At 42.0% G+C, this 25,436-nt stretch overlaps 1 protein-coding gene across 1 annotated transcript; it reads right to left on the bottom strand.

Annotated features, from left to right (window-relative positions):
• Positions 1–4,398: 4,398 nt before the first annotated feature.
• Positions 4,399–25,423, bottom strand: MFAP3 (microfibril associated protein 3). Its single transcript, XM_047772708.1, has 3 exons — positions 25,380–25,423; positions 13,050–13,514; positions 4,399–8,505 (listed from the first exon to the last, which is right to left on the bottom strand). The coding sequence occupies exons 2-3, from the start codon at positions 13,342–13,344 to the stop codon at positions 7,712–7,714; spliced, it is 1,089 nt and encodes a 362-aa protein (XP_047628664.1). The 5' UTR covers positions 13,345–13,514; positions 25,380–25,423; the 3' UTR covers positions 4,399–7,711.
• Positions 25,424–25,436: the final 13 nt, after the last annotated feature.

The raw sequence follows: 25,436 nt of genomic DNA, 5'->3' as shown, positions 1-25,436 counted from the left end.
TCAAGAAACTGGATTTTTTTTTTCTTTCTGCTTAGACAGCAGGATGCCACTGAAGATTTCTGAGTTCCATGACCAGATTAACACCTTTTCTTACCTGTCCAAGGATTATTCATCCTCCCTGGTCTAGCTCAAATCTCATCCCATCCACAAAGTATTGCCCACCCTCTGCTACCACTCACTTTTCTCTTTCTTTTTTGCTTTTTAGGGCTGAACCTGAGGCATATGGATGTTCCCAGGCTAGGGGTTGAATTGGAGCTGAGCTGCCGGCTTACACCACAGCCACAGCAATGTGGGTTCAGAGCGGTGTGTGTGACCTACACCTCAGCTCATGGCAATGCCAGATCCTTAACCCACTGAGCAAGGCCAGAGATCGAACCCACATCCTCATGGATACTACTAGTCCAGTTTGTTTCCACGGAGCCACAAAGGGAACTCCTACCACTCACTTTTCATCTTTAACTCCTTCAAGTTTTATTCTCTAGTGTTAATCCACTTAGCACTGTCTCTTTCAGGTGGTTTATTTGCAGGAACATCTTACTTTTCCAACTGGTCTATAAATTCCTTTTAAGCAGGGCTCATGAGTTAAATTCATAGTCTCTGGCTCAGGAGACAAACACAACAAGCCCTGAAGCCATGCCTGCTGCTTCCAGTGTCACTTCTTTGGGGAGGCTTCCATGACCTCTGATTAGATCAGACCCCTTCGTTCCAGGCTCTTATAGAATCATTTTCCAGCACACCTCTCAGGTTTTATCTATCCTATATGTGACTATTTGAATAGGATCCATCTTCCCATAGGCTGGCAGTTCCCAAGAACAGGGATCACCTCTGATTTTGCTCATGATATAGTCTTTTGTTTGTGTGCAACATCTGTTGAAAAACTGAACAGGCGTGGTCTTATGTGTTCAAAGGGTCAAGGGTCAAGGGGCTTGAGCAGAGTAGTTCTAGGCATGGTCCAACTGCCTGCAGTTTCTGCGGGAGCAATGAAATTCACACGGCAAAACTACCCCTCAGAGGAGGTTCCTCCTGATAAACTTCCCTTCTGCTTCGGGATAAACTATTTCCCAGAGGGTGGCTCTTCTATGGTAAGGAGATCCCCTTGAAGGCTGATTTATCATCACTTAGGACACTTGAGTCCTCCTTCTCATACAGCTGAGCAGGAGGCAGAGCAGTGTTCCCAGCTGTCAGGAAGCAGCAGCACGCTGGCAGCAGCCATGGTCATCCAGGCAGATGGAGCGACATGTATACTTACATATATAGTTCCTAATCAATAGGTTCCAGTGAAAACATGAAAACTCAAGAACATTATTGGAACTTAAGGGGCTCTGAAGGAGTTTAATTCCTTAAAGCAAATTAACACAATCAGGGTTTTTAGCTGCAGATGACTTCAGGGCAAAATGAACTGAATGATCCAACTTTCCTCCCTAAACTGGTAAATCTCTTCCAAATTAGGTACTGCTAGCAATTTTGCTAAGAAATGCATTTCTGGGGACAGCCAAGAAGAGCCCTGAAATCTTTCAATCTTAGGCCCCTGCCTGCTTCTTGCCACCCCGCCGCCCCACACACTTTTATAGCTACACGGGTTTCTTTCTTTCTTTTTCTGGGACGGGGGTGGGGGTGGGGAACGCTTTCAGGGCTGCACCCATGGCGTATGGAAGTTTCCAGGCTGGGGGCTGAATCGGAGCTGCAGCTGCTGGCCTACACCACAGCCACAGCAACGCCAGACCTGAGCCCCCTCTGCAACCTACGCATTTCACCGCAACGCTGGATCCTTAACCCACTGAATGAGGCCAGGGATGGAATCCGCATCCTCATGGTTACTAGTCGGGTTTGTTTCCACTGAGCCACAACTTCCTTGTGGCCCAGGCTTCTTTCTTCTCTTTCTCTAATAGGCCAAACTTCTTGTCCTCTAGGAACTTTGTTATTGTTTGCTCATAGCAGGTGGCCAGTAAATATCTGTTAATCAATAAATAGACTGATAATCTAATTATGTCCCTGTAAAATCCCATAACTTGTCTGTCTGTGCTTGAGCCACGTGTATTAGAGACAATATAAGTGGTGGCTTCAAGATTTAACCTAAGATTTATTATTTCTGATTCTTGCTTTATTCATGCATGTGTCAGCTGGGGAAAAAAAAGCACAAAACCTAAAAGCTGAGAATTATGTTTCATTCTGTGGATGTAAGCCTGGGAGACAGGTTTTCAGACAGCTCTGAGGGACTATTTTGAAGAAGGGAGGAGCCAGGGCACAGAGGCGTTTTTGCAACCAAGACCAGGTAGTTGGAGTATCAAAAGATTACTGTTAATTAAAGAAAAATCAGACATCTCGAGTTAATGAACTTAACACTTCTCTGTGTAGGGGAAGATGCAAGAGTCTGGGCTCATTGAAAGCATTCCTCTGACAGGCATCTTAACCAGCCAGGGCCAGTATCCAATTTTTCTCCATCCTCAATCCCCTCAGGGTGCGGTTAGGATGGCTGCGATGGCTGATGGCTCACTGGCTACAACATCCTTTGTTTATTGATATGATAGTGACATTCTTCATCCACACAGGTGGATATCTTCAAGGAACATGACTAGCCATTTTATCTAACACAAACCACATTTTGCTCCGTAATTCATGTGAAGATGGCCTTGTTGCCCATTACCAGTTGCCTACAACTTCTGTTCTTCCCTGCTTGCTTAGTACTAGAACCCTTTGGGGCAATGTATCCAGTGAAAAAATAGACAGTTTCATCTTCCTAGGCTTTCTCACAGCTACTGCAGGTAGTGCTGTAACCCAGTCCTGGCAGCTGAATACTGAAAGTCAGGTCAGGGTTCTGGAAAGCTACAGCCTTCTTGATAAAAAGGTACAGACTCAGCTGGTATGTCTTTTGCCCTTTGACCTTCTACCCTTTTCCCTGCCTGGAATGCAGACGTGGTGCTGAAGGAGAAGCAGCTGTTCAGTGTAGCAGGTGCTGTCAGTGCTCTGTCCGTAGCCCCTGGACACTCACCATTGTTGATATTCATCACAGGCTTCCTATTGAAGGCTCCTGTGACTCTGTTGGAGGGCTTGAGCTGGCTACAGGATCGTGCTTAGCCTATGTGTGTGCGTGTGGCAGGTTGGAAATGCCTTAAGAGTTAATGACCCTGGAAACAGCCTTCAATGACAGATGGCAGTTGGTGCGTAAACATCCAAGCTTCTTGGCTTTCAGGTGAGACAACTTTGAGGCATGAGCTACACATGCTGGGGGCAGAGAGAGTGCCCTGAGGTCCCTAGAGAGACTGAACCCCAGTTGCCCGCAGCAACAGCCCACTCATTAAAGCATCCTGTATTGGCTTTCTTTTCTGTCTCACTTCCATACTATCCTACCCTCCTGGGTTCATCTTCCAAATAAACTCCCTGCACATGAATCCTTGTCTCAGGGCCTCCGGGGGAACCCAACCTAAGGCGCCCTGCAACTCTGCAGATAAAAGCCACATGCTAAGGGTGGAAGCTCTGACCTGATTTTCTGTGGATTTCTTGTTATTTGAAAAAAAACACCTCTTATTTGGGTAGGCCACCACAATTGGGTTTCCATGGCATGCAGCCAAATGTAATTGTAACTGGGATCTGGAGGAGTTTTTAGTTGAGTTCAAATGCAACCAGTCATCAGCTGGATGTGGGTGCTAATAGAGCTGACACTACCAACGTGATTACCAGCCCCAGGCCACATTGCATGTTACAGCTTGCACAGTGCTTACTTACATGTTGCTACAGTTAATCCTCAGGTTACTTTTGTGAGGTAGGAGTATCACCTCCACTTTATTGCAGTCCAGAGAGTCCCACTGTTACATGGCTAGTGGCAGAATCAGGCCTCCAAGCCCAGTGATCTTCCACCATAGGGAGACAGGGGCCAGGTGTTCATTCTAAGGAGTCTGTGGCATTTCAGCAACAAGTTGACCTCTGCCTGTTCTTCTTGCCTGTCTCCTGAGATCCTGTGCCTTTCCATGCCTGCTTTCACTTCCATGGCGCTGCAGACATTTTTTCCTACCAGAGCTACCCCTCCCAGTGCCAAACCTCATCACAAACTTTATATACTTATCACAGGTTCTCTAAAACATGAGCTAAATCCTCTCATCGCTAGGCCTTTGCTCAAGCTCTTGCCTTTGCCAGGAACACTTTACTTCAGCTGTATTTGGGCCTAGTGAGGATGGTCTTGCTAGCTGCATCCTCATGGTAACTGGGCAGGTCAGCCACCTCAGTGCGGCTCATAGCACCAAAACCACATAGGTGTTTACTAAATATAAGCAAAATTTACATGGGTAGCCACAGGAGAATCCACATTGAATTCAAATTTACTCCTGTTTAAAATCATTAACGTCAAATTCCATCACACATAAAAATGAGTGTATCTCTATAGAAGACTTCGGACAAATGAAATATACTCCATTGAATATTTACTACATTACATTCAAGTACAACTTTAAAAAAAGAACAAAATTACAATTAAAATGGTAATCATTTAAACCATCATCTGAACCATATCAAATAATACTCATTTACTTGTATGAAATGTGTTGAGATCCTAGGAGCTTATTAGCACTTTTAACATTTCTGGTCTAGATGAGAAAAGATTGCTCTCTTAATGGTGATTCAGGAAATGTGATATACTTGTGTTAGAATGGCTGGTGTGTGGAGACAAGGCTAGCACCTATGACAGACTGGGCCCTGGAAAACAAGCATGCCATGCTCCCATGCTGCTCTGGGACACGGAATACAACGTCAGATCTAGGGTGGAACTGCATGCAGGGCGTGGAGAGGACTGTGCCAAGGGGTTCACTGAGGTTGGAGGACAAAGGGGAAAGCTGTGTATTTTGACTTTAAAAATAGGTGTGAAGTGAGGTGAAGATGCCAGGAGCCTTCTCACAACCATCGAGGTCAGCAACTCTCAAGATACTTATATCAAGGTAGTTGGTAGGAAAGATAACTGCTCATTGGGTCCGACTCAAGAATTGGTAGGAAATTCTTGGTAGGAAAGATAACTGCTCACTGGGCCAGTCTCAAGAATCAGAACAGATGCATCTTTGAGGATAGGCTTCTCAAATTGCCTATAAACAAGTGGCATTCAGCTCAGAAAATGCCGACCTGTCTGGTTTCAGCTGGTAAGGAATCTTTAAAAATGTTTACATGTCTATTTTTGGTAAATTTATTTCACAAAGCCACCATTTCATTTCATAAGGACAATAAGGTTCATTAAATCACAATACAAGACAAAATTTATAAATAAGATGACAGAACTATTTCAAATACATTTTGTTGAGTAAAGGCATTTTCACTAACTAAAAACTCCAGTGAGACAAAAGGATAATTACACCATTACTGTCAAAAGACTGTTAGACTGTAGTTTAAGTTCAAAAGGTTAAGGATTCTACAAAAAGATAACATGACTATTAATTACATATGAAGAGTATTTGATTAGCTACAGAAAATGTTAATAAATGTGGTTTTCTTCCTGTGAGAAATGGGCTTTAGAAAGTAATACCAACTCCACTTAAATTTTGACCTATTTTAATTCCTTATCAAGGGTACCATAACTTGCAAAATTCAAAGTAATCCTGTTACTGTGGCCACCAACTTAAGTCACAATTATGTTTCTAAAATAATTTATTCAGGATATACTGGAGTGCATAAAAAAAAAAAATCCCAAACCTGCTATACTGGGATAGGTCTGGAGGTGCTATCTAAAGCTCTGAGGGATATTCAGGGGACAGACGTCAGACAAACGATTTTGAAAATTTTTAAATTTTCAAGAGAAACATTCTGGGAAGGAAAGAAAGAAACATTCCTGGGAAGGAAAAAAGTGTTTTATAATCTAGGGCATGTTCAACAGCCCTTGCTCTCATAGCTAAATGTATGAAAACAGTTTTCTTTAAAGAGATACAGGTCTATGAGCCAAGACAAGCTTTGGCTAAATGATTGGTAGCTTTTGTTTGGCTCTGGAGGTTTCCATGGAAACAGCCTGAGAGACAGAAAAGGCAGCATTATCATCTTTATCTGTAATGCCATCTGATAAAACTGCACATTGATTCATTCATGCTATCCAGAGCAGATGTATCACTTCTGATAAGCCTTGACAAAGGGAGGCAGGAGTTCTATCCAGTCACACTTTGAATTTCCTGCCTTCCTCCATTTGAAACCTTAAATTAAAATCCTGATAAAACCTCCTCTGAACAGTTCCCTCAGGAACCTCTAGTTCAAGTAATGCTTCAGTGATCAGAAGCCAAATGAAGAAACGTGAAGCACATGGAGCTCCACTGCCAAGTTCTTAAAATTATACGATGCCAAGCTTGCTGTAGCTAAAGAAATTATTCTGAAGAGTATTTACAATTCCATTATATCAGCTCTCAGCCAGGCAAGAAATACTGTCTTAAGTGTTTATTATACACAGTGGAATCAGGTGGCATCGTTCATAATTTTTCTCCTTCTTCACATCTAGTTCATTTGTATGTGCGTCTATGTATCTATATATTTAATATAGTAACACATACCACACGCCAGTATCTAGTCTTATTTCAGGTTAGAGCTTCTCCGAAAGGCCACAAAAGCAGCTCTAGCTCAGAATTCTACCTCTGAAGTACACAAAAATAAAAACCTCAACAGGAATAAAATATAAACGAGACAAACAAGATACGGAGTCATGCATCCTTTAGCACCGTATGTAAGACCACAGAGGGCAAGAGTGTTGATGGAGATCTCAAGAGGAATTCAGCTGTGGGTTTTGCCCTGGAAGGGCATCCCAAACACAGAACCATCCTGTAAAGTCCAGTACTTTCAAAAAGGAAAAGCCTGAGAAACTCTATTAACAGAAATGTCAAAATCTGTAATTTATCAGACAGATGATTTGACATTATTTCTTATTCTAAAAACACTGAAGACACTACTCTTTAGGAATAAACTGTTCACTTGCGGGATCAGTTGGGAAATCACTGCCAGCTCAATGAGCTAAATGATGCCTCAGTAAGTTAAAAAGACATGAGAGACCCCCAAAAGGACCAATTTACTCACGGAAAACAGCTCACTAATGAGCAGTTAGCTCCCTGATATCTGCATAACACAGACATGGGCTACCCTGGGAAGATGCAAACTAGCACATACAATTGTATGTTCCATGAGCAGGACAACTGAAAAACACCCACACCCCCTGCACACAACTTTGGTGTGGGAATCCAAATCACAGAATAAAGTCTCAGCTTGGTCCTTCCCATAAAAAGGGACTGAAAGTCTAGGGAAGGGCTTATTTAGAATGGGGCTGAAGATCTTTGTGGTGTAAAGATAGCAGGTAAGAAGTTATAGGGCTTCGAAATGACTTTAGATATCATCTAGGGCAAATCCCTCAGCTTATTGGTGGGGAAACTTAGGCCTCAAATAAGTGTCAGCCCTAAACAATGGAAAAACCATGAGTAGAAGAGAAGCCATGAACTCTTGATGTGGTATTTTCCCCATTACACTGATCTCTCAGGCTCCTTTAAATCTCAGTGTGTATCATTTAATCAAGCTGGGGAAAATGACTGAGAAAGATCAGATAGGAAAAACGCTGAATCTTTAGAAAGATTTTGGTAATAATTCATTTTCTAGCATGCTTAATACTAACAAGGGGGAAAAAAAAACCCCACTTGTCTTTTGGTAAAAATGTTATTTCCTGCACGAAACAGGTTCCTTTTCTGAGAGCTGATTTTGTAGGTATTGGGATAGCTCACAGCTGGCAGTTTTCATATGCCCCATCCTTGTAGCTGGAGTTCGATCCGGCAGATCCTGTATCGTCAGGCGGGCTGAAATGACTGCTATCTTGAGAATCTGTGTCGATACTCTTGGTCTCTGACTGAGGGTGGACAGAAACCTGAACTGCTATCTCCTGGCCTTGTTCACTCAGAGAACCATCGTCCGAATCGCCTCCTGGTGAACTACTCCGGCCCATCTCCGTGTTAATGACGTAGATGCCGTCTTGAGCATTCAAGGCGGGTCTCTCTTTAATCCTTTCTCCCATGTCATCAGGGTCATCCACTCGCACAGCCTCAAACATCTCCTCTACGAAGGCCCGACAGTTCAGAATAAGGGGTGGCAGAGGGACACTTCTCGCCAGTTCTTCGATGTAACGGGCGAACTCCATGGTTTTAAACTGCGTGACTTTGGCCAGCTCCAGGGTCTTAGCCGAGGTGATGATGGGGATGCGTTTCGCGATCTCAAAGGCCTTCTGAAGCTTCTCTGCCCCTTCAGTTCGGAAGAATTCATTGATGGCTTTCTCGGTTTTACGAAGGTGGCTGCTCATCATGCACAGCCGTGTGACATTCAGGATGAGAGTGATTGTGAAGGCAATCAGGCAAACGATCATGTAGTACACGCTCATGTCTCCTGAGGTGAAGATAACGCGCAGGGTGACCGAGTAGGAGGCACGGATTGGAGAGGTGATAAAACATGTATAGAGCCCACGGTCCGCAAAGGCTACCTTGGTGATATTCAGGAAGTTATCAGAAACCAACCATTTTCCACCTGATGACCCAACAGAAATAAAAAATTACAGCATAAAGAATACTATCACTAAATATGCCCACTGCCTTATCACTAGTCTACCTTTTCATGAGACTACTTTAAATCAACGCATCTATTAGGTTTTGCTATTTGCTTAAATCACGTTAAGACAGGGGAGACTTTTATGTCCAGAGTCAGAATCAAGATCTTCCTTCCTGACACAAATGATTATCATAGCTGCCTTTTTATTGCTAGATGTTAAGAAATCTTTCAGGGAGACGGGTGTGTTGACAATGTTAAATGACTAATTTTTTTTTCTTTTTAGGGCCGTACATGTAGCATATGGAAGTTCCCAGGCTAGGGGTTGAACTGGAGCTGCAGCTGCCAGCCTACACCACGGTCACAACGACGTGGGATCCGAGCTTCGTCTGTAATCTATGCCACAGCTCATGGCAATGCCAGAGCCTAACCCACTGAGAGAGGCTAGGGATCGAACCTGCATCCTCAGGGTTCCTAGTCAGGTTTGTTACCACTGAGCCACGATGGGAATGCCCCTAAAAGACTAATCTTAAAAAAAGATGCTTATGTACATGTGTGTCTACACCACAATCTTTATCTATACAGTCTCATTAATTAGAAGGGTATGCCTCAGAAATAATAAAACAATGGTTATTTCTGGGGTAATGGGTATGAGTAATTTTTATTTTCTTTTAAACTGTTTACTTTCAATACAGAACTTATTAAAGAAGAAACAAAACCTTACTTTAAAAAAACGCTACCAATTTAAGGCATTTGTTTAATTTAAGTGGCTAAACTGGCATGCCTTGCACATGTTAATTTGTTTTGTTCGAAAAGTTGGTTGATGATATCTTGATTTTCTGGCAAGAGTAAGTGAAGCATGAGCCAAAGATATGTCTCACAAGTCAGGGTAAATGAACAGCTTGGCAGAGAGAATAAAGTTGCCCTTAAGATGTGTAGGCTTCTGTTTTAAACCTAAAACATGTTGCCTCTCTTTCATATATGAAGGTATCTTTGTTGGCAGAACATGTATACAAAAGTTTATGACTATGAAAAGCAAAGCACACTGATTGGTTCAACACAAGCCCCACCTTGATTCAATATCGTTTAATAACCTGGTTCTGCTTGCCCAATCCTCACCTTTTAAAAGTTCTGAGTGTACTCTGTGTTTTAACTATGAAGATCATTCAAAGATGAGACAGACGAGCCAAATATATACATATTTTGGCCACACTCATGGCATGGGGAAATTTCTGGGCCAGGGACTGACTCCATGCCACAGCAGTAACCATGTTAGATATTCAACCACTGGGCCACCAGGTAACTCCCTAGATGGGCTAATCTCAGGTGAAGGTGAATCCCAAGGACTAAAGGTCGTATCCCAAAAGAGGCTGGGTGACTGCTGTTAAGCATCACTTCACAGTCTAATCTTCCAGATCTCTTTCATCCCTGAGATTCTAGGATTCTGGACTATTTTAGTGACACAGCAATTAGTAAGTATTGTGGATCATGCCCATTTTAATTATCATCAAAATTTATCTAAATTCTACAGTTATATTTAAGAGCCATCACTTCACTAATGTAAAAAGAGGAGGAAAACACGTGGCTATGAATATAGTCATTGTTTTACAAGCTTCTGATCTATAAACTTAGAACTATGAAAAGGATACCCTGTGAAAGCATGGTATGGTGAACTACATAGACTTCATTAGTCAACCATTATACTATAACCACAATCTAAATTCTCTAGTTCACTTGCTGATAACAGCTCAAGATTTATGAACCTTATACTAGACTGACATGCTCTTTAAACTCTTCTGACTTGAGAGCCATAAAATTTAATACAGTTGTCCAGGGCTGCTGCTGAAAGCATCAATGATAGATGTTAATGGTTTTCAAAGTAAAGGCAAAATAGAAAAATAAAATGTCCATTCCACTTGGCTGGTCTCATTCTAATCTAAGCTTTGTTTGTACAGTCAGTCTGTAATAACCACACTGATTAATTCACATCTTACATGTGTTTGGTCAGGACCCTAGAGCCAAAGGAGGCTGGGAATCTAGTTCAATGGATCCAAACAGGGAACCCTAAATCATATGCAAAATTCACATTTGGATACCACTCTGGAGATTCTGACTTAATAGGCTATATTCTAAAGAAGCTCTGTTCTTTCTAACATTCAAATTCAAACTCTTCAATCCCTTAGTGGCCACTTAGTTTGTAAAAGGTTAAAATGTTTAGCATACACTTTATTTATTTACTTATTTGTCTTTTTGCTATTTCTTTGGGCCGCTCCCGCGGCATATGGAGGTTCCCAGGCTAGGGGTTGAATCGGAGCTGTAGCCACCGGCCTACGCCAGAGCCACAGCAATGCGGGATCCGAGCCGCGTCTGCAACCTACACCACAGCTCACGGCAACGCCAGATCATTAACCCACTGAGCAAGGGCAGGGACCGAACCCGCAACCTCATGGTTCCTAGTCGGATTCGTTAACCACTGCGCCACGACGGGAACTCCAGCATACACTTCACCTGTTTGCTTTTCTGTTTTCTATTCTAGTATGAATAGTCAAATACCCTTAAATTCCAAGAGATTAGGCTATTTTTCTACCAAAAAATATAAGGGGCCTTTTCCAAAAATGTAGTCTGTGAGGATCCCAGAATCTAATCTTTATCCCATTAATTTTTCATGGAGATGTCTTCTCTTTCTTTTTTTTTTTTTTGGTCTTTTTAGGGCGGCACCCTTAGCACATGGAAGTTCCCAGGCTAGGGGTCAAATAAGAGCAATAGTTGCTGGTCTATACCACGGCTCACAACAACACTGGATCTTTAACCCACTGAACAAGGCGAGGGATCAAACCCACATCCTCATGGATGCTAGTTGGGTTCCTTACCGCTGAGCTACAAAGGGAACGCCTGGAGATATCTTTTTAAGGTATTTTAATACCTTTCAAAAAAATCTTCCTAGCAGAACACTCTTAAAGTACACGCTGGTCACATTATCATGTTGGTATGGTTTTTAATACTGAGAGACAGGAGTTCCCGCTGTGGAAATGAATCTGACCAGGAACCATGAGGTCTCGGGTTTCATCCCTGGCCTCGCTCCGTGGGTTAAGGATCTGGCGTTGCCGTGAGCTGTGGTGTAGGTCACAGACGCAGCTTGGATCTGGTGTTGCTGTGGCTGTGGTATAGATTGGCAGCTGTAGCTCCGATTAGACCCCTATCCTGGGAACCTCCATATGCCGCGGGTGCGGCCCTAAAAAGCAAAAAACAAAAACAAAAACAAAAACTGAACATTTCCACAGAAAAGAAAATCATGGACTTGGAGAATAGACTTGTGGCTGCCTGGGGGGAGAGGGGGAGAGGGAGGGAGTGGGAGGGATCAGGAGCTTGGGGTTATCAGATGTAACTTGGAATGGATTTACAATGAGATCATGCTGAGTAGCATTGAGAACTATGTCTAGATACTCATATTGCAACAGAACGAAGAGTGGAAAAAAAATGTATACATGTAAGTGCAACTTGGCCCCATGCTGTACAGCGGAAAAGAAATTAAAAAAAAAAAAAAATCCTTATCAACTCTTCTTAAAAGATCCAAATCCAAAAAAAAAAAAAAAACCCCTGAGAAACAAAGAAATGCAAGAGAAACCCTCCTGTTTTAACTAAGGTATAGAAGAAAGAAATGAACTGGAAAGGCTTATAAAGTTCCTCCCCAGTGTCCTTCTGATTCTCAGAGGGACTTAAGTTTTATACACAGATCTTTATAACCATTTTAAAAACCATCCTGGATTTCTTCCAATATTTTTAGTAACTCACTTCTGATGAAAAAAAATTTTAGGAGTTCCTGTCGTGGCTCAGCGGAAACGAATCTGAAATGATCCATGAGGATGCAGGTTCGATCCCTGGCCTCGCTCAGTGGGTTAAGGATCTCATGTTGTGAGCTGTGGTGTAGGTTGCAGAGGCAGCTCAGATCCCACATTGCTGTGGCTGTGGTGTAGGTTGGTGGCTATAGCTCTGATTTGACCCCCCCCCCAGCCTGGGAACCTCCATATGCTGCAGGTGTGGCTCTAAAAAGACCAAAAAAAAAAAAAAATTATTTATGACAAGTTTACTTAAGTCTAGCCCAAATCCTTCTTGCTGTATTCACACAGGGCCACTACCCCTCCTACACACATTACACTTTAGGTGGGTGGAGCATCTGGAGTTGTGCAGTACATAGTCTGCATGGCTGTATGCAACAGCCCTGATGGAGTCTACCTTCAATGAAGAAGGAAATTTGCTCACCAGGAGGAGAAAAAATAGCTCACCATCATTATGTGAACACGTTTTACATTTCTAACCATTCTTTATTTTTTTTTCTTCTTCTGATTAAGTAATTACCATTATTTTGCTTTCTCTGATAGGTATAATAATTCAGGCCTTTCACAAGTTTTAAGTATGTACCATAGTACCTCATCTTAGAGATTTCTTGTTAAAAAGTGCCACAAAACCAAAAGAGAGAAGTAATAAGAAATGAGTAACCTTGATTAATTATACTCTGGAATAGTTACCTCTGTCTCTGTCATCCAGCTGCTGTCCTTTTGAGTTGTACCAATAGACATCTTCATAGTGGTCGACTGTGAGAAGACACTCAATTGAAACACTACTTCCTTCTCTGGCTATGATGACATCATCACCTGAGTGGGAATCTGTTGAAAATTCAAAACTTGGGAGAAATGATGCATTGAAAGAACTATGATTTACTCCCAGTGGGGTCATTTGGTTGAAGCCTACATCTTCCAATGCAAAAGCAGCTGGTACAGTAACAGTTACCACTAAAGTGAATAAACAACAATGTGGCTTCATGGGAAAATGGGAGAAAATCTTATTTAAATTTGGAGAATTCAAAAGCTTCTATATTACAACCGGAGCACAGTGGGTCCTTGATTGCTTGGTACTGCAGTTTCCCCCCAAAAATGATAGATCCAGGTATATTTTGACGTCTTCAAGATTAAAAGATATCAATGGTGACCAACCTAAAAGAAAGCAGGATAAAAAGTTTAACCAACAGGCTCATAATGGGGTGAGGCTTTACGTTCTGGAAAGAAATAGTGTGAAGCTAGTGAAAAGTGAAAATAACTGGCAGGAACATTAGGGAGTGAGGACATTCTCTCGTGGAGTGTGGGCTAAGGATCTGATGCTGCCATAGCTGTGGCGCAGGGTGCAACTGCGATATGAGTCCAGTCCCTGGGTTGGGAACCTCCACATGCTGTGGGTATGGCCAAAAATAAAACAAAACATTAGGGAGTGAAATAGAGAACATCATCTAAAAATCTCTATGGAGCTGGTAGGAAGAGCCCTGAATTGGGAAATGGCAGATCTAGATTCTGGTACTAGCTTCGCTACCAACTAGCTGTAGGATCTTGGCAAGTAGCTGGGCTTGTTTTCTCCATCTGTCAAATGAGGGACTGGATGAGACAATCTCTAAGGGCTCTTCTAGTTCTGAAATGTTGCGATTCTATTTCACTCTGACAAATTCCATGCAACAGGGAGCCAATGAAGACTAAAATATTTAGCTTAATGATCTTTTATTCCAACTTGCACCATTACCATCTGCTGTTATATCAATAATGTAAATCAACTGGAACATCATAATCATAACCATGGAGCTCAAAATTTGAGTAATTCAAGTATACAGACATACTAGATATAAATAATGCAGGGCCACTTGAAGTAGTTTTTTAATATTAAAAAGAAAATTGTACTACTACATATACATAATTAGTTATTGTCTTCCAAGGCCAGAGAACCTCCCTCTTGGGCAAGAATGTTAGGCAAAATAATTTTAATAGTTTTCCTTCACTGTCAATAAACAAAATACAGCATATTTACGTTTGTAAGAATACCGAATTTCTGGAGTTCCCACTGTGGTGCAGTGGGTTAAGGATCCAAATGCAGTGGCTTGGGTCGCCGTGGAGGTGTGGGTTTGACCCCTGGCCTGATGCAGTGGGTTAAGCATCTGGTCTTGCTGAGGCTGTGGTGCAGGTCAAAGCTATGGTTCCAATTCTATCCCTGGCCCAAGAATTTCCATATGCTGTGGGTGTGGCCAAAAAGAAAGAAAGAAAGAAAGAAAGAAAGAAAGAAAGAAAGAAAGAAAGAAAGCAAGCAAGCAAGCAGCAAAGTCTACAAAATTAGCTATGGCAGGAAGTGACATCTTAAAGGTCCAGTTGGTAGAAATGCAAATAAACTTACAGGGAAAGACTGCCAGACAAACTTAAGAGTAAAATACCATGAATAAAAAGCAAAATGATATCCTAGGCTGGGAATCTATGTGATTGTGATCATCTTCCTAGCAATGTGATTTCTCTTTCAAAATACTGAGTCTTGAAGAAAAACGTCATCTTCTATTTCTATAAAATATGGGATGAAACATGTAGCTTTCTTTCTTAGGAGGACCCAGAACAGTTAGTTTTGGAGATGACATTTATTCGCATGAAGCCTGCCTGCTCATATAACATAAAAAGCAATGGAGCATTGTATTTTGCTATTAAACTGCTTAAAGTCTAAATTACAGTAAGTTGTAAATGTCACTTAATTTTCATCAGCCCTTGAAAGGAGAGTTGAATGAAGACAATTCATTTTCTTTTTCAAATTTAAGGATGGACTATTTAGAGTAAGACAAAGAACTCCATACCTTGCTTTACGTGATAGACGTAACACACATGCTTATGTCCATTTCTCCCTAAAAGGCCACTAAAATGACACTAAAGGAAACAAAGCACTTGGGCATTGGAGAGGATTTCAGAAGTGATCTGATCTAACCTCTTCACTTCACATGACCTGCTTTTTAAGATTATACTGTAAGTTAGCAGGAGAATCCTGGGCTCTGTTAGGAGGGAGTAGAGGGTGGAAACAGAGGAAAGAACATTTATTAAAAAACTGAAATAAGCCAGGCACTGTGCTTGGGCTTGATATGTGTAAGCTCCCAAATTCTTTTTCACTACAACTGGCAAATGTGACTTTTTGTCCTTTAATCTAGCCTAGTGGGTCTCAATGGTGACAGGAAATGAGTGTGCTGAAAAAGTATTCCGGGTTTTCTCCAGGACTTTGATAAGGAGGCCCTGTACCTTCATCAAAGGCAGCATTTCCCAAATTTCATTCATTTTTTTCTACTTTTTATTTTACTTTTTATTAATTTATTTTACTTTTTAATTTTTTTCTACTTTTTATTTACTTTTTATTAATTTATTTTACTTTTTAATTTTTTTCTACTTTTATTTTACTTTTTATTAATTTATTTTACTTTTTATTAATTTGGGTTTTTTTTTGTTTTTTGTCTTTTTAGGGCTGTACCTGTGGCATATGGAGGTTCCCAGGCTAGGGGTCGAATCAGAGCTGTAGCAGCTAGCCTATGCCATAGCCACAGCAATGTCAGATCCGAGCCATGTCGGATACCACAGCTCACTGCAATGCTGGATCCTCAACCCACTGAGAGAGGCCAGGGATCAAACCCACGTCCTCATGGATACTAGTCAGATTCGTTTCCACTGAGCCATGATGGGAATGCCACTAGAACCACTGTTTTAGACTAAAGGTATACATTTTCATCTATTCAAGATTATCTACTGTGTGCCAACCTACTGTACTACAGACACCATCTCTGCCTTCATGGAGCTCAGTCTGGCAGAGGGCACAGACACTAACTAAATACACACGAAATACACTAAGTGCTATCCAAGAGAAAGTACAGATGCTACAGGAGCACCCAACATGGACAGTTAAGCAGGTCACAGAAAGCCCCCCCAAGAAGATAAGGTGTGCGAAAGGACCTGAGGGACACCAGGAATGGAGGGTGGGAGACAGATCTAGGTAAAGGGCAGGGAGCAGGGAAAAAGCAGAGGGGTCACTTGTTAGATGTCCAGGAAAAAGAGCTCTAAGTTGTGGTAATGAGAGGTGGTGGCCAGGGAGTGCTGGGTCTGACTCCTGATTCAGAAGGGGTGTAGTTTGGACCAACAGCAAAACTGGAGGTGGACTTTTGGAATTGAAGTGGGAGGCTGAAGCGAGTGAAGGAAATATTTGTCCAAGGTGAAAGGGTCAAAGAACTGAGAGACGCAAGGTGAGGGAGATCACCTGTGCGGTGGTGATGGCCCCAACAGGAACAAGGCAGCTAAGGCAGAGGACGCTGGAAAGAGGAGAGATGGACTCACTCTCCCTGCTGTGGGATGCAGGAGCTTCAGGGCAATGAACAGGCTCTGTGTGAGAGGGCAATAGTGCCCTGGCAGTGTTGCTACGGGGATCCCTTCTCTGTGCAGCTTTCCCGAGCCTCCTCTCAAGGCCTGGCTCTCCCTCCGACATGGATTTAGAGTACACCTGGAGGCAGGATGGCTCTTCCTTGACCCCTGTAGCCCTAGCCATTACACTACTCACCTGGAGCTGGTATATGCTGCTCTGTACTACCAGGCAGTCTACCCCACCTCACCTACATGCCCCTTAAGCACAGGGACTGTGTTTTCTATTGCTATAGTTCATAACTAACGCATGTTCAATAAACACTTCCTGATGGAGAATAAACCTGACAAAGTATGTGATGGATCTTTGCAACTTGAAGAATGTTAAACAACAGGGATAGAATTATTCACACCCACAAGCCTTTATTGGCACTTACATTCTCTGAGAAAAAAGAGACAATACTTGTCATCTCGAAAGATCGTAAAGGCATAACGCCTAAATGCATTCTGTGAACCAACCACTAACCCCCAAAGTCTTCATTTACCATCTTGTCCTAGAAGATAACCTTGGGAATAAAGGGTTACCAAGTCCAGGGTTTCCAGACCAGGATGAATAACACCATCATCTAGAGAACTTGTTTTTAATTAGCTCCCTGGGTGATTCTGAGGCAGAGAGGCCATGGACTAGCATCCAGAGAGACTAACATACTTCCTCATTCCCTCTACAACAGCCCTGACTCATGGTGCTCCAGACTGTCTGAACACTTGCAATACCAGAGAACTATCACTCACATTCCATTCTGGATTAAGCTAGAACATTGTAATTGCAGGCCTCTGAGAAAGGCAGGGAAGCAGAGAAAATCAGAGTACAGATTCTGGAACTAGGTTCCCTAGGCTCAAATCCTGGCTCTGACTCTAACCAGCAACTTTTGCTAATGACAATCTTTCTAAGCCTCAGTCCCCTCATCTTTGAAACAGGGAAAATAATAGTATCTATTCTCAGAGGACTACTGAAAGGTGTGAATGAGATAGTGTATATAAAAGAGAGTCTAGCAAGAGTAATTACTAAATAAGCTCTAGTTATTATTATGGTTGATGGTCCTTTCAGGTCCTAAAATCTATACCTCACAGCAAAAGGTATAAATTTTAAAATTTAAGATAAAACAGTTTACTTATTTAAGATAAATAAAACACTTTTACTTGGAATACCGTGGAACCATTTAAAAATATTGGAAGGGGATTTCCAAAAAAGGGGAAACACCATTATGCAATTTCAGTCTTTAATTTTTAGATTTCACACTTCTCTTTTTCTCATTGCAAATAAATATTTTGTTATACGGATCAAACAGCCATTATAAACTGACCTTGGTGCCCATCCACGATATTACATTGTTTTTATGCGTCCTGAGTTTGTGGTAGAAAATCTTTGTTGTGATCTACCTGGCATCGTGGTTCCCTTTTTTGAGCCCTGCCTTCTTGGGCCCAGGAGGAAGTTAACCCATTGGCTGACTAAGAAGAATCTTGTTCTTGAAATCTGGATTGAGACACTATGGGTTAGGGCCATTTGAGGAAGAGGAGGCATACAAGGGGCTGAGGCAATCGGGTTAGAAAAATGACAACAGGGATGGAGAAGGGAAAGAGAGCATGGTGAGAGAGGGGATAGGAAATGAAGTAGGCGCAAGAGTGGTGCTAGGGGGAGAGTTTCAGAGTGGAAAAGAAAGAGACTCACACATGCTACTCTAGCTTCTGCCAGAATTCTACTTCCTGGCTGCAATATGACTTCTTTTTTTTTTTTTAAGTAAATAAACATCTTCATTCACCTTTCTTAAAAATTAAAAGCACAAAAATAAAAGACTGTGTAGGAGTTCCCATTGTGGCTCAGGAGGTTACGAACCTGACTAGTATCCATGAGTATGTGAGTTTGAACCCTGGCCTTGCTCATTGGGTTAAGGAGAGCTGTGGTGTAGGTCGCAGATGTGGCTTGGATCCGGCGTTGCTATGGCTGTGTGTAGGCCAGCAGCTGCAGCTCCAATTCAACCCCTGACCTTGAACTTCTATATGCCACAGATGGGAACGGAAAAAAAAAAAAAAAAAAAAGACTAAATGTCCAAATAATGGACATGGAACAATGGTGATGTGGGAGAAAAAAGATTAAGTTCAGCAAAAGTGACTGAACTGTGGCTGTAGCTACCAGGCAACCCTCATTGTGCACCTCCAACTCCTCTCTTACTCTTACACTGGGGCACAGCACATAAACTGCCAGCGAGGTCAAGATCTGTGGTTCTTTTCCTGTAAGACAACCATCTGCCTCTACTAGAAGTTAAGAGAAATCTACAAGACAGGGGTTAGAAAAACACTACGAACACCCTAAAACTGCTCTTAGGTCAGAGGTGGCAGGAGTAGCCTGGTACACTGATTTCATGCCAGGAGAGCAACAGGGCCAATAATATCCTTCTAAGTCCAGTCAATAAGACAGGCTCAGTCTGGCACTTATACCATGGGCAACCTGAACACAAATGACTTCTAGTCTGAGCTACTAAAAGACAACCCACTTGCAGATAAGAGGGTGATGAGCAGTTGTGAGAGAAAGCACTGGCAAAGGTACATGTCCAAAATGACAGAGGCGGAAAAGAGGAAACAAATCACCCTTGGGGTCAGAACGCCTCTGACTTATCTCTTCACACCACATTTCCTTTCACTTAAGTTAGTGTGAACTAGTTTATAACAAAAACTACACTGACCATGACCTTTGTACTCATTCTGAAGTAATGACTATAAAAAAGCTGAACTAAGCCAGGGACCCATCATGCACATGAAATACCGTCCCAAATCTTCAGAAATTTACAAACTAAAGTGGAAGGTAGAGGCAGAAACAGCTTAACTATATACAAGACGGTGTGAGAAATAATGCAGAGAACTATAAGTGTGCTCTGAATGCAAAAGAAAAAGGAGGATTTCATGAATTTTAGGAATGCGATTCACTTTTAAGTTTGGGACCTCGCATAATATCATGCCTGTTATTCTCAATGCTGCAGCTAACAATTGGAGGCTAAGAAGAAAAAGTTCAAAAGGGAAAATCACAGTGCCATCCTATAAAAAGTTAAAAAGAGCAATGTTATGCATGTGGAAGAAGTTACTTGGCAGAATTTTTTATTACCTTTCTCCAGCATAAGTAACAGAAAAGTGTGATATTCAAGTTTAATCTCTTTTTTCATCTTTTAGGTAGAGTAAAATGTAAGCTTTTCTAGGATCATGAATTAGAAATGTAGATGGTTTTATCCAATATAACCATTCTGAATATTGGTTTTATCATTAAAAAAGAAAAAGAGAGAAAGAAAAGTGCCTCAGCTGTCATCCTAACAGATTGCCTTGTTGCCGTTCCTGCCAACCTGAGAGAAGAAATATTTCCATTCTGTTCCAATTCTCAACAGAAGTAAATAAGGAAGTAATGTGGCTGGTTTCCATTCTCGTGGCTCCATGTTAAGTTGGCTGAGGAAACTGCTGTTTGCAAAAATAGTTCTGGGATAACTCAAAGGGAGGAAAAATACTGATGTCCAGATGGTATTGGTTTTTGCTCCAAGTATAACAGGATATTAATGCTTCATTCTCTGTAATTAAATGTGTTTGAAGATGTATTTACAATTCGTCCACTCTTCTCTGCACTATTATACTTGAAAAATGGAGACGTTCCCCTACACTCAGCCCACAAATTGTCAAAGTGGCATTGTGAATTGGCAAAGGGGAGAAAAAGCAAATGAAGAGCAGACTGTTAGCGCTCCTCTGTCCTTTTCAGAGAACATAAAGCTGTTCTGCTTACACTTCAAGCATTATTATAGGGATAGTATAAAAAGGATAGCAACATTCAGTAGAAATCACCATTTTGAGGGCCACTTTCCACAAAGTTTCTAATTAAAATAGCCCTATGCTCCCAATAGTATCTTGGAGCCATAACACACCTCATCACTGGCATTTGGGCCCTCAGCTCAAACGTCGACGTATTTTCCAGCATACTTGAGAAACACCTTCTGTGTTCTGCTGGAGCTTTGCTTCAAACCCAGGATTATTTGTTATATCCCTGACTTTCATCCTTTTTGCCATAAGCATTTGCTGAAGCTACAACAAAGACATTGATATAACAGGCTTAGATTTATGATCTCCTTGACCACTTTTTTTTTTTTTTTCTCTCCATAGTCTGAACCACCCCACCCCTACTGGTATTTCAAACTCAGTAAAAATAAAACAGAACTCCTCACTCTCACCTTCAGATCGATCTGTCCTGCCTGTATGTAGCTTGGATGATAGCCACATAACACCATTCATCCAGTTTGGCAAGATCAAAGTGACAGTATCATCATGGCTGTATAATCAGGAGCATGGACTCTGGAGTTGAGTGCCTGATCCTATTCCTATGTAAAGCTATGGCTCAAAAGGCCTTAGTATACACATCTACTAAATAAGATTATTAACAGTAACTACCTCATAGGGTAGTTGTGGGCATTAGATGAATGAATGTGGGTACGTTATAAATACATGCCATTATTATTATTCTACCTCCTAGATGCTTTTCAATTAAGTCCTAATGTCTCTTCCCTAGGTCACAGTCCTTTCATATTACCTGGGTACCACACTACCCTTTTAATTTCCAAATGGGTCTCCTTAACTCCAACTACACCTCTTTGATGTCCCAAACATCGCTCTTCTCAGAATTGGTCCTAAGCACAAAGACAAGAAAGTCAAGGCAATTTTAGAATCTACTGGTTAGGAGTTCCCATTGTGGCTCAGAGGTAACGAAACCAACTAGTATCCATGAGGATGCCAGTTCTATCCCTGGCCTCACACAGTGGGTTAAGGATCCGGTGTTGCCATAAGCTGTGGTGAGTTCACAGATGTGGCTCAGATGCTGCACTGCTGTGGCTGTGGTGTAGGCTAGCAGTTGGAGCTCTGATTTGACCCCTAGCCTGGGAACTTCCATAAGACATGGGCATGGCCCTAAAAGACAAAAAATAAATAAAATAAAATAAAATCGACAAAAAACCCCACAAAAAACAAAAAACATGATCGAATTCCCATTGTGGCGCAGTGGTTAACAAATCCGACTAGGAACCATGAGGTTTTGGGTTCGATCCCTAGCCTTGCTCAGTGGGTTGGGGATCCGGTGTTGCCATGAGCTGTGGTGTAGGTTGCAGATGTGGCTCGGATCCTGTTGTTGCTGTGGCTCTGGCGTAGGCTGGTGGCTACAGCTCTGATTGGACCCCTAGCCTGGAAATCTCCATATGCTGTGAGAGTGGCCCTAGAAAAGGCAAAAAGACCAAAAAAAAAAAAAAAAAACTATTGGCTATTTTCCACTATCCATGAGATAAACTTCAAATTCTATGGTATCCATATTTCTCCAGGAATTAGATTCAGGTGGCAGAGGAGATGCAGCTGGCGATGGAGTCTAGCTGTGGCTGCATGCACACTAATTGCTTGCTAAAGGAATGAAAAGATTTAGAAGTCAAATTTGGTCTTTAGTTATACCTCTGTAACTAACTAGCTATGATCTCCGAGGTCTTACTTTCCTTATATACAAGCTGATTACAATTCCTATCTTTGCTTAAATTCTGTAATGTTCCCAGCTTCCCCGTCATGGTTCAAAGCTTATTTTACTCTCTATTTTCTCCGAATAACTCTTCACTTTAAAGTTCCGGTCCTGGTCGTTCCCTCTGCTCAAAACTTCCTGCTCTCTCCACCAACTGTCTGGTGGAAACCTGACCTTCTCTACAATATTCAACTTGCCTTTAACCTTATTCAAGAAGCCTTCACATTTAAGCTCTCGCCTCTACCGTCTTAATGTCAGATGAATTTCTTTTGCCCTGTCCCCTAGCACACTGAGACTACTTGATTGTTAAAACTTCAGTATCCTTTTATCAGCTATCTACCTATCCAAAAGATTGTTAGCTTACCGATGAGAGTCTTAAAAAACTCAGTCCTTGGCAGAGGGTTGGAGGTAATGTGGTAGCCAGAAAGATACCTGCTACAAATTTCTTACTAACTTCTCAGTCTCAGGCTCTAGAAATTGTTAAGGGAGAAATACGACAATGTGGAAACAGACCTTTCCAAATTTTAGTGGACAGAACACTCTAGAGTGAATTTTACCTATAACTGATTTTCTCAAACTTCATTTTTCTGACCACTTAATCTGTGGTGCTTGTTAAAGGCACAGGTTTCTTGGTCCCACTCAGACTTACTGATTTGGCAACTCTAAGGGTGAGGTCTGGCCATCTGCGTTTTTAATGTGCTTTTTTTTTTTTTTCCTTTTTAGGGCCATACTTTTGGTATATGGAGATTCCCAAGCTAGTGGTTGAACTGGATCAGAGTTATGGCTGCTGGCTTACACCACAACCACAGCAACACCAGATCCAAGCCGCCTCTGCAACCTACACATCTCACCACAACGCTGGATCCTTAATCCACTGAGTGAGGCCAGGGATTGAACCTGCATCTTCATGGATATTAGATTTGTTTCTGCTGAGCCATGATAGAACTCCTGAATGCAGTTTTAATGACCTACAAACGAAGCCTATATATCTTTTGACTGTTATAACCATATTGTAATTCAGTGATTCTTAAAGTGTGTATAGGAACCTCTGGGGGTCTGGGAGACTTTTTCAAAAGGATTTTCATAATAAAACTAGAATACTGTTTGCCTTTTTCACTCTTCCACAATATGGCGCAGGTTTCTGGAGGCTACATAATGAATATCACAAGAGGATGAATGCAGGAGACATGAGAATCTAGCTATGTTCTAATAAGCCAGATATTAAAGAAACTTGTAAAAATGTAAAACAATGCTGTTCTGTTCAATAACTTTTTTGGGGAAAATACTCTTTTTCTTTTTTTGCCTTTTCTAGGGCTGCTTCCCACAGCACATGGAGGTTCCCAGGCTAGGGGTCTAATTGGAGCTGTAGACGCTAACCTACACGACCTACTCCACAGCTCACGGCAACGCCGGATCCTTAACCCACTGAGCAAGGCCAGGGATGAAACCCGAGACCTCATGGTTCCTGGTCAGATTCGTTAACCACTGTGCCACGATGGGAACTCTGGGAAAATAGTCTTCATAGAACTGCTACTTATGTTAACATGTAATTCATTCATCATTTAAAATAAATTAATAACTTTTTTGAAAGTTGTTTTGATATCTAAAATGGCATACTGATGACTGAAGCTATGCAAAACCTCTTTGACATTCTAAATAAATTTTACAAGAGTCAAAGAATCCTAAGACCCAAAAGTTTGAACTTTTTTTTGCTATATTATCAGCAGTATTTTAAAGATAAGGTTAAGACATAGTAAAGTGGCTTACTGAGATTCAATTCTTCTTCCCTGCCCCTTGCTTTTTAGAGCCACACTAGCAGCACAGGGAAGTTCCCAGGCTAGGGTTCAAATCAGAGATATAGCTGTCGGCCTACACCACAGCCATAGCCACGTGAAATCTGAGCCACGTCTGTGACCTACAGCACAGCTCACCGCAATGCTGGATCCTTAACCCACTGAGTGAGGCCAGGGATCTAACCAACATCCTCACGGATCCTAGTCAGGCTCATTAACTGCTGAGCCATGAAGGGAACTCCCGAGATTCAACTCTTGAACCCCCGATTCTATGCATTTTCCATTACAACAGAAAACCAGAGAAAAACACCTACTTTATACTTAATGTTTTTGGGTTTTTTGGAATAGGTATTTTTAACATGCTCCCAGGTGATAACGATGGCCCTATATTTAAAAAGACACCATCGGAAGCAAAGGAAACAACCAAAGGGTTTTAGGAAGTGACAATTATTACATACAGACATTAAAACGATAATTCTGAAAGCATTAAATGGAGTTGGAAGACTTGAGTTCTTAAAAGGCCAGGTCCTTTCACCTCTCTGGGACTCAGTTTTTCACATCTGTATAATGAAGGCACCCCCAGTGAGGTTCTGGCTGTCAGTTTGGGTTTCATGCATTCTCCCTGCTCAAGGGCAACTGAAGAAATACATCTTTCTGAAGAGGGGTCAGGAGTGGTTTAAAGTCATAAATCTGAACATGTCACTTTTCTGCACAGAAACCTTCAATGCTTTTCCACTGCTTTCCAAAAAGTCAAAATCCTCATGCTGGTTCGTAGACCCTACAAAATTTGGCCACTTTAAGTCTCCGGTCTCACCTTCCTCTTTTCGCTCCACTCACAGTGGCCTTTTTCCTTTTCCTTGACCTGGCTCAGTTTGTTTCCACTATACGGGCTTTGCACTCGCTATTCCTTCTGCCTCTTAGACTCTTCTGCAAATCTTCATTAGGTTTACTCCTTCGCTTCGTTTCGTCACTTTATCCTGTTTCATTTTCTTTAAAGCATTCACTATCATCCTAGATAATCATGTTTGCAGACTTGCTTATGGAAGGCCTCCTCCACTAGGACGTCAACTACTTGTGAGCAAGGCTATAGTCGCTCGTAAACCAGGCTATCACAAGCGCCCAGAGTGGTGCCTGAAGAGGAACTCAGTAAACATACGATGGCCGAACGCTTGTAGGCCAGGCTTAAAAAGGGCAGCGATACCCCAGCATCCTTCACGTCGTACCCCGTCCCATAGGTTCAAACCCATGCCTCGGCACGCCCAGGAGCTCCCCAGCAGTGACCCCGAACGAGCCCTCACTCACCAGACGGGTGCGGAGCTTCTTCCGGCCCGAGAGGCTGCTTGACCCGGAAGTTCTCTC

The sequence above is a fragment of the Phacochoerus africanus genome, chromosome 1 (genome assembly GCF_016906955.1).
Source record: "Phacochoerus africanus isolate WHEZ1 chromosome 1, ROS_Pafr_v1, whole genome shotgun sequence".
NCBI classification, from domain to species: Eukaryota; Metazoa; Chordata; class Mammalia; order Artiodactyla; family Suidae; genus Phacochoerus; species Phacochoerus africanus.
Note: the sequence above shows the minus strand (reverse complement) of the source record. Positions and strands in the feature narration are given on the sequence as shown.